The sequence below is a fragment of the Apium graveolens genome, chromosome 5, assembly GCF_009905375.1.
Source record: "Apium graveolens cultivar Ventura chromosome 5, ASM990537v1, whole genome shotgun sequence".
Classification (NCBI taxonomy): Eukaryota; Viridiplantae; Streptophyta; class Magnoliopsida; order Apiales; family Apiaceae; genus Apium; species Apium graveolens.
This window is the reverse complement of record NC_133651.1, coordinates 114,401,610-114,411,728: the sequence shown is the minus strand read 5'-3', so window position 1 is coordinate 114,411,728 and position 10,119 is coordinate 114,401,610. Positions and strand designations below refer to the sequence as shown.

Here is a 10,119-nt window from a genome sequence, read left to right as displayed (position 1 = left end):
GTATTTGTATATGAAAAAAGAGAGTGATAGAAGTAAATGTAGGGATATCTTCAGCCTTTCTGGTTCCCCAACATGCACATTACCTTTTACAACACCTGAAGCTTGGATATCAGAATCAAGACCAGATTTGGACATGTCTACCGTATTTACGTAGCATATAACTCAGCTGAGTACCATTACAAAAGATCCTCTAAAACTTTCGGAATAACATGGTTAAAGTAGACACTTATTAGACAAAATGACATCTAGGTTCTTAGCCCGTGCAGGCACATGCAAACTCTAGATTTACATAAATTACAAGCGATGTGCTTTGTTGTGTTTTGAGATAATTGATATATATTACGAAATTTCCCTATATTGGCCTACAAGCCACCAATTGTTGATGACCTAGACCATGCCTTTTTCTGCAACAATAGAGCATCCTCGCCACTCTAATTTGTCGGCATCCATGATCGTGGTCGTCCAACTTGAATGATCAACACCCTGCAACATCAAATAAAGGCAAGTTCTACCGATTCCCGGAATATTCTAAACATTTCACTCAACCCTCTCTTCACAATTTTAACAGAAATACTGAAGACAGTTGTGTCAGCTGACCCTAAGTTGAACATGTTAAGGCAAGTAACAAAAGTTATCGGTATCAAAGATATATGTTGCATGTATTTGGTTATTGCTAAGAATATAATCACAAATAATTTGTAGCGGAATCAAAAATAGAACATTAATGTTTTCATCTAAATTTTATCACATATAGGGACTGCTAATTGCTATCCATAGTTCCACTTGGTATCCTTTTCTATTTGCTATCCATAGTTCGACCCTCAAAAGATGCTAAGATTGGCCATGGCTACATCTGCTAAATGTCACATAGGTACATATAGGCATAGACAAGAAATTCTACCTTGTCAGCTTCATATTACATCAGTGAAATTGTAAGATTAAACTGCTACACCTTGCTGAAAACTTGAAATATACAATGTACTTGTATAGAAATACAGTGTGCAGGCAAAGAACTATCTATTACAAAATTTAGCAAAAATCTCGATATAATATTTCAGTCACGGAAGATTAAATGATCACTACAGCCCACTTAGCAAAGATTATATATAAGAACATCGACCTCCTTCAAGAGGGGTTCTAGGTTTCCATATCGCAGATACCTCCAAGCTGGGACAGTGCTTAAAGTCGACGCTCTAGAAAACAAATGAAATATAACTGGTCAAAATGATATTTGAGAATATGTATAATAATTATTATACATTCATATCTATATAGAGTATTCGAGAAGAAATGTGGATATCAGTAGCCAAAAGAATCGAGAAAGCATACCAATGGACGTGAACATCATAATACACACAAATTAAAAAACAATATAAAAGAGGATATTAGATTTGATTCCTGTATTAGTTTAATAGTTGAAATCATCAATAAGGTATTACTACTGGGGAGTAGGGGCAGAGAATATTTGGACAGATAACCAATGTAATATATCTGTTCTTCCTTAATGTCTAAACATCTACAACCACATCTGATTTTCAAGGCATATCAACAGAGATACATATGTAACGTCTTATTAGACAGAGAATATTTGGACCTAAATATGTACTATATAGTTTTCCTATTTGTGTACACATATATAACCATATGCCATTTACAAGTAATATAGATAGAATGAAATATGATTCTGTGTGACTTAATTTCTATGGATATCACATGTGGAGAAGAAATTTCAATATTTAAGTTGATAAATTTTCACAAGCAAATTATTATCTTCTTTAAATAAAGAGCACTTGTCAAATAGAGGATAATATTGATTAATTTAAAAGACGACTATTTTTGTCCTATCTAAAATAATCGTCTAAAAAAAATTCCCAAAATGACATCAGCTTTATGTATATTCACACACAGATAAAACCAGAAAGCATATCTACATAAACAAATTAAAAACGCACAAAAATAGATGTAAATTCTTGAAGTTAGTACTATACCAAAACTACAAGGATACAAGGAATACAAACATAGCATGCATCTCTTTACGTGAAATAAATTATAATAATATCAGGATTCGGCATACCGGAATGCTGAGTAGTAGTCCTTGAGGATGAACTAGTACGGGCAGGCCTCTTCTTGCAGCAACGGGGATAGATTTCAGTGACAAAAGCGCTCTTTCTGCTGATGATCGCACATATTCTGAACATGTATCCACCGACTCTGTTTCCTTGCACATTCCCATATCTAGTAGTCGTTTATTTAAAAAATCTTTCACATCGTGGCACTTGCATAAGTCAGCAAGATACAACCAATCAATATCTATCATGTTGCGAACTTCAAGTTCCATATCAGGCCTAACTAGACAACACTTGCAATAGTATTGATGGACTGTCTCCCCCAAACCTTGTCCTTGACCATCATTCTCCAAAGAATATGCATTAATTGGAAAAATCTTTGTCACTTTCCATTCAAGCAAAAATCTGTTCATGTAGTAACCAATTTGATTAGTTTGAAGTGGATTCGCCAAAGAAGTGGATACGGCGATTAAAGCTTCTGTTTCTGATTCAAATACAGGCACTTTAGCAGTCTTAGACACGAATCTTTCTGTTTCGTCATCTTGCAAAGAAATGATTGCCTTATGTGTTGACTCGGTAAGCATACCGAGTCTCTTGGCTTCATTCAACAAGGATGTAGACGATGTTGCGTCCAAAAAATGTATGTCTGAGGCATTTAGAATCATATTGTGAGAATAAGATTCTACATGTTCCACAAGTTGGTCAACCTCACTGAAGGTATGACATTTCTGTCCTTCACAAGAATCCATGTACAACAACTGCATATCCAAAGGCAAAGCACAATTCTTTGATAAACAAACAAGAACTTTGGTTCCCTTCGACCCAGGAGCTGCACAAAGATAACAACCAGCTGCGGTGAATGAAGTCTGCAAGAACAAAAAAATAATAATTTGTAAGGAACTAATTTAAAGTTATTTCAAAAAGACTAAATTATTTTAGATAAATAAAAATATGTTAATGAATTATCTATTAGTTTGTTAAGATAATAGAATTGCTTTTATTTTAGTGGATGAGGTTTATCACTAAGTAGTACTACTAGATAGAGTTAAGTTAGATAAATGTTGTGAAAATCATTTGTATGTTGCCTATATAAGGCTTACTAGGGTACTTCAATTTATTATGTAGAATGAAAAAATATAGTACTTATGACATATTTTCTTTTTCTGCATCACATTACATTTTCTTTTACACATTAGACACAAATTCAACATGGTATCCGAGGTCAGTTCGGTTTAAAAAATCTGAGTGTTAGGGCCGAAAAATGAAAAATTACTACCAGAGGTTCTCAAGGTGATAATCAATCAAGTTCCTGCAGAACAACACAAAAGATGTTGAAAGCACAAGGCAGGTGTATGTCAGGATTAGGACAAGAAGGAGAACATGGCAGAAGTGGCCATGGAAGAAACTGTAATTTAGAATTATGAATGAGAAGTGCATCATGGAAAGAAGTGCTCCGAAATTTAAAAAATAAATAAACCAAAAACCACTTTTTAGTGCTGAAATATAGCAATAACCCTGTCTATTTTAGCACAACCATTGGGTTTGCCCTAATAGTTGAGGAAAACGGATTGATGTGCACTTAAACAAATAATTGATAATAATAAGTCATTGGTTATAAAAGGAATCCTCAAGTGCACTCCTCATCCTTTCAAGTTTAGCTATGTACTAAAGAATAAGGGAACCTAGGAGCTTAAGAAAAATGAAGCTTAGGCAGAGTTGCAAGGTAAAGGCTAAACAAAAAATAAATATGAGGCACAAAGCAAAAGGCACAAGGAGAAGCCAATTAAGTGCTGCAACAACATTTATTCTGTTTTTCCAAACTTAACAAAGGAAAAATAACACGTGTGATAATTTTAATGAGGGACGTGATCATCAATCTTACAAAGTCAAGTAAATTCACTATCAACTTCAGCTCTGTTTTCAATTTTTCAAATGACCTTACAGTACTTTAAGGTTAATGCAGTTCGATTGAAAGCAGACAATTAAATTTGTATAGGATGATTAAGTAAATAAAAACCCAAAATGTCATGCACCTTGCAGGGGTAAGTTCGAACATAGTCCATCACTTGTTTCAATGCGCTTCCTCGAACTGGCCTGTGCCTTTGGGATATGAACTAACATAGGAGAACATGTCACATAAGTAATTTGTAAGAATTACCAGCATGACCAGTAAGCAGTATATACCTTCAACAGCAATGTTACAAACTTCGACAGGCACAGGTCATTGATTTTCATCGAATTGAGAATCTCTAAATCAACAACAGCATACCCGTGCTGCAACCCGTACAGAGAGGACAAATTGGAAAGAGAAAAGGTTTAGGGAAATGTTTAAACGATAACTGGTAATTTTTTAATTAATCTGTACATCTTCAATTTTATCATGATATTAGTGTAATTTTATCTTATAAGTAATGCAAATTTGAAACCCATAGAGATAAAGAATTTATAAATAATTTTCTATACAGTAAATGATATTTTTCAATGCTGCAAAACGAAATTTTGGTACCTCTGTCCCGGAAATGGCTTAATAAGGTACAAAAAGCTTGTCTTCGAAGTTGAAAAATGAAATAGTAAATTCTTCTTGTATAACCAATAACAGAGAAAGTAATGAACATTCAGTCAAATTAATAGTAGTACTCAAACCTTTTATCTAATAGACATTTAAGCGCAGTAATTAGAAGTTTAGTACTTTGTAAAATGTAGATTACACTCCAGAACATTTTATTATCGCCTAATTTGTTTTATTTTAGCCACCTTTATACATGCTCTACATATGCCTTGACAGTTGTATTTAGTAGTTCCCCAAGATGCACACCATAAATTTTACAGAAACGAAAAAAATCATGTATTCTGAAAAACAATATTCTTAAACAGTCAGGAAAATACTCACGTTCGTTACTGTCACAGCCTCTTTTATCAGATAATGACAAAACTGGTCCACATACATACGTGTTCTTCCACAGGCAGAAATTACTTTCTCTAATTCACCCTTGAAGATAGCTGTTTGAACAGAATTGGAGTTAGCATTGTCAAGCTTAAAATCCTTCTGGTTCAGATTATGCCATTAGCCCATGGATGATATGCCAACAAAAATTAACACGATATCAAACTAGTTTAGCATATAGATAAGCTAAAATAATTTAAATCATAAAATAATAATACTATCCGATACTTTGTTGAAATCCAGTTTTTTAAGCTTTATGATCTATCATGCAACTCACATGATGAAAAGTTCGTCAATGACTTTCGGATCCGATTACGGACATACACTTGACTTTGATTTGTAGGATCTTCCACCCATTCCTGATTACCCCCGTGGCAAATCTGCATTACAAGCATAATCTTGTTTTATAACTTCCAAGAAATGCGAGACAACATTACAACATCACTATAGTTTCCCTCTAAAAGTGTCTTGGTAAATAAATTTGGGTTACTTGCATTTTGCAACCCCCACCTTTCATTCGAAAACAAATTTGTATACTTACTTTGTAAATAACAGTTTGCAACCTTTGACTTTCAATATCAAATACAGCATGCACCTCTTTGACAATTTTTTGTTAAAAAATATTTACATTTTTAGGGTTAAAATTGGAATTCAGCATATCATTTCAATATTAAAAATTTAAAATTTTTAGAAATTAACTAAAACTTAGAATTTAAAATTATAAAAGTAATATTAATGTCAAATACTTCAAATTTTACTCAATATAATTTTTAAAAATTTTAAAAAATATATAAATAATTTTTTAGAAATTTTATGATTAACTATGATTATATATATATAAACATATATTTGGCTTGATTAACATTTTTTTAATTATTAGCGCATTAATAATAAAAAATAGCTATGATTTTTTATGTAAAAAATGCAGTAAGATAAATAGTTTAATTGATTAAAAAATTTAGTTATCAATACTAAAATCACAATTCCAGAAAGCTTCTGATTTTATAAACCATTTAAAGAAATGTAAGTACACCCAATTATTCTATCATAAGCTTAGATCATTTAAAGTTTTAAGAACCATGAAAGGTGATTACCTTGTACATGTCATCTTTCGTAAACTCCAGAAATGGTCTAACCAGTAATATGCTATTTGCGCCTCCAACACTGGAATTCAAATTTGTGTTGAACACTTGGGACGTAAATGCCATTCCAGCAAGTCCAAGGACACCACTATTACGAGATAGCCTGAGAATAAACAACTCTGCCTGCATCATTAATCAATATGCATGTTACTTAATACATTCGCATAGTTACATCTCAACTCTCTGACTTCATAACATAAGTCTAGTTCTATTAAAAATACAGTGATTAGAACATTAATACTTTACATCAGATGGAAACATCTTATTGATAAAGAAACATATATGATTTGCAAAAAAGTTTTTAACTGATTTCACTAAACACAGTTCTGTCAAATAATATTTTGGACCCCGCAAAATATACACAGATACTAAAAGTTATAAACACCAAAAGCATCAAAAAATCATGGCATCAGACCTGATCATCTGCATGATGTGCAAGTAGTAACACGTTCATTTGGTACTGATTACAAATTCTTTGAAATTGCTGGTACCTAATACAAAAAATTAATGAAAGGAGAAAACTAAGAACCAAGAAAAATAAATTCGGGAAGGGTCCTAGACTTCGCAATATCACCTAACTGCACGAGCTGCTTCTTGCACGTGCCCCTGTTTGGGCTTTCCATTTTCCCAATCAACACGGGCAATTTCACACATGATTCCTACAAAGAGCCTAATTAACCATCCATTAACATATAAAATCGAAATAGACTAGGCTTTGTAAGAGTATTCCACAAATGAGTACTTAAACAAAAAATCAGTCATACCCATGTTCAGAACTCGACGTTGCACGAGTTTTGCCTCAGTTTCACTCTCAGCTCGTAGTCCATGGTCAACAATTATTGCCAACATTCCATCTATGAGCTCTTTACTATTCTTAGGAGCAGAACTAAGGCCTGCTTTTTTCCAATCAGCAGCCAATACACATAAAGCCACACTATCTGACCCACCAGAGACACCTAGAGCTGAAAAGATAACATAAGTAAGCTCTCATCTTATTTAGCCACTATGAGCAGTCCAGATTCAAGAATCAGCAAGATAGTACACATACCTTGCAAAATACTATGCTCTAGCTATTATTTATTAATAGTGTATTGAGCCGACAAAAGTTGTGTTTTTCTACAAGGTGACACATTCATAAATCATACTCCGGGTGCAGTGGCGGACGAGGGAAAAAAATTTAGGGGAGTCGATTTTATCTTCTTAATTTTTTAAAAAAATGATATAATTTTGATTGTAAAATAAATCGACAGAACAAAAATATGTAAGTTTTACACGTATTACTATAGCCAATAGTCTTGATCGTGAAATATCGTTGTTACCAATAATCAAATTCATTGAATAATAGTTAGAATTTAGAAATGTGAATATCTTATTAAGAATACCATAAGAAATAAAAAAGAACTACAAAAAATGGCATACAATATGAAGATTAAGCAAAAAGAAGTACTCCAATTAGAGATGGAGTTAGATAACTGAGAAACAGAGTTCCAGCAAGATAGGACCCCGGTGTTCAGCCCGAAAAGCATAATACTTAACCAGCTGAACTGAACTTCATATATTATGCATTCTAAGTATACACTACAAATTTAATATAGCAATCTTAGGGGGGGACCCCCTGATCCGCCACTGTGCAGGCGTATATAATTTATACCGTAGTTAAAGGGTAAAGGACTTTTTCACCAACTAAATATAAAAAAAAAACAAGTTAAAACCCAAACTACCACAAGTCAAAATTTTGAGCCTTAATAACAGTCCCGAGTGACCACAAGATGAGAATTTATTTGAGGATTTGCAATTCCCAAATTTGTATTAAAACATTGAATCTTTGAAATATTTTGAAGTCTGTAATAAGATAAACTAGAAATTAAAGACAAGAAGAATGAAAAATTGCAACATAATGGTTTAAACATTGAGATAGAAGTATTGTAACCTATACGATGATGAGGGTTGAGACCAGCCAAGGCCATCTTCTTAGAAAAAACATGTCTGTGAGTTGAAATGTCAAGCAGGTCATCGGAGCAACTGCAATGTAAGGTAATAACCTTTGAAGGAAAACAAGGGGTGTTGGTGGTTGTAAATTTGAAAGTAGTTCCAGAAATAGAGCTTAAAGCATTCAGTTTGAATCCTCCTCGCGCCATGCCCATGTCCCCCTTTCTGTTATTTACGGCCCTGCTAGACTACAGTAATGTCATTTGATAGATAGATAGATTGATAGATAGATACACAAACACGCACAAGTCGAGAAATTTAGCAGTTTAAAGCACAATCATGACACAAAACATTTGAAGTTAAAGTTCTTTAAGTCTACTAAATTGTTGTTGTTTTAGTCTACTAAAATTGCTTAATAGAAATGAAATAGGCATAACAAAAACAGAATCGAAATGAACATAAAAAGGAAGGGGGGGCCATTCAGAGCAGAATTGTAATCGATACAAAGGGAGGGAGATGTAGTTTCAAATCAATACCCTCTGCCGCCGGTGGATAGGGTCGGACTCGGAGCAAACTTATTAAACAGATATGCCAGAACGTAAAATGTGCCATATCTTAAAAAAATGTAACTTATAACTTAAAATTCAAAAGTGTCTTATAAGTAATATGAATCTTATAATTTATAATTTATTTAGGCGTTTGGATAATATTATTTATAAGTTGTTAATGTGTTTGGTAAATTATAACTTATAAGTTATAATTGTTTTTTTAAAATAATAATTTAATACATTACTATAAAATTAAAATGACGAAATCTAAAAAAAGAATATTTAAATATTTATTTGATACTTAAGTAATCTATAATCTATACTAAACTATAATAACCGGAATAATGTATAATTTAGTTCAACCTACCTTTTGGTTATTCATTATCACCACCGTCGGATTTTCTTGATCAAATGATTAGAACCGTTAAATCTAGGTATTTAAATAATACAATACTCAAGATTTGAGGTTCGAATCTCTCGAACAAAAAATATTTATATTAGTATTTATAAATATACGAATAAGTTTTCAGGTTCGAATCCTCCCAATAACAAATTTTATTCAAATATTATATAATTGTTACTTTATATTTAATTATTTATATTAAATTTTTGTTTTATTATAGTAAATATATAAATATTAATGGGAACTCGTACATCACACGGGTGTAAGTTAGTATATTATAATAGACGAGATATTAAAATTTTTGATTTAAGGATTTTCGATTTTCAATCCTTTATTAAAAATAATATTATTATTAATAAATTATCGGTTAAAACGTTTAGTACCTTGTAAGAATAAGTGTCATATTATTGATGAGTAAATTAACACAAAATTTTAAATTAATTTCAACAAAAAATCATAATAGAAAATAGGCAAATTTTTAATGTATAAAATTAATTAATTTTAGGGAAAAAAGGAAGGAAATAACAAACAAAGTGAAAACAGAGGAAAGAAATGGTAGAGGAGGTCAGATTGATAAAATGGACTGAAAAAAAAGATAGTACCGTTGAACGTACTTTCTGATTTTCATCATATATTTTAAAAAATGATCATTGCATCGAATCAGCCAAACAGGCCACCCAAATTCAAAACGAGCATTTAGCCATAAATGATAGAAATAAGATGATGTCAAACATGCACAATATTAGAATTTGGGATTTTTAATTTGTGTCTTTTTTTACTTCATTTTTTATACAAATCATTTATTTATTTTTTACTGATTTACGTAGTATTAACTTATTTACTTATTTTAATGATTTTTTTGTGCATTCTCCCCTAATTCTAGGTTTATTGTTGTCGATTATTGTCTCGTTATTATCCCTTAAGGTACTCGCTCTCATACTCATTTTTTAATTTGAAAATTGTGATTTGAATTTACGCAAATTTGATGTAGTGATTTGATTGCATGAGTGTAGATTTGAATTGTTGTGTGTTTGGACCGTGAAATGATGTGCAATGATGCTGAATTTTTTAAATGTGATTTGTAATT

General features: G+C 31.9%; 1 protein-coding gene across 3 annotated transcripts; it reads right to left on the bottom strand.

Moving 5' to 3' along the window:
* Positions 1-695: 695 nt before the first annotated feature.
* Positions 696-8,707, bottom strand: LOC141724392 (uncharacterized). Of its 3 annotated transcripts, none has more exons than XM_074526530.1 (12): positions 8,618-8,707; positions 8,083-8,321; positions 6,917-7,114; positions 6,727-6,811; positions 6,568-6,643; positions 6,105-6,275; positions 5,288-5,390; positions 4,957-5,066; positions 4,251-4,340; positions 4,100-4,180; positions 2,075-2,932; positions 696-1,193 (listed from the first exon to the last, which is right to left on the bottom strand). In XM_074526530.1, the coding sequence occupies exons 2-12, from the start codon at positions 8,294-8,296 to the stop codon at positions 1,101-1,103; spliced, it is 2,079 nt and encodes a 692-aa protein (XP_074382631.1). In that variant the 5' UTR covers positions 8,297-8,321; positions 8,618-8,707; the 3' UTR covers positions 696-1,100. The 3 variants fall into 3 exon arrangements, with proteins under 3 accessions (XP_074382631.1, XP_074382632.1, XP_074382633.1); XM_074526531.1 differs by having other exon boundaries at positions 8,083-8,329; positions 8,618-8,686; XM_074526532.1 differs by lacking the exons at positions 4,251-4,340; positions 8,618-8,707 and having other exon boundaries at positions 8,083-8,609.
* Positions 8,708-10,119: the final 1,412 nt, after the last annotated feature.

What these genes read in the sequence shown, in the direction of transcription:
- LOC141724392 (XM_074526530.1), bottom strand. Translation starts at nt 8,296, where the DNA reads ATGGGCATGGCGCGAGGAGGATTCAAACTGAATGCTTTAAGCTCTATT. An exon ending in GAAGCAGCTCGTGCAGTTAG is followed by an intron (nt 6,644 to 6,726) that starts GTGATATTGCGA and finishes TTTTTGTATTAG; the next exon opens with GTACCAGCAATTTCAAAGAA. An exon ending in CGAAAGATGACATGTACAAG is followed by an intron (nt 5,391 to 6,104) that starts GTAATCACCTTT and finishes CTTGTAATGCAG; the next exon opens with ATTTGCCACGGGGGTAATCA.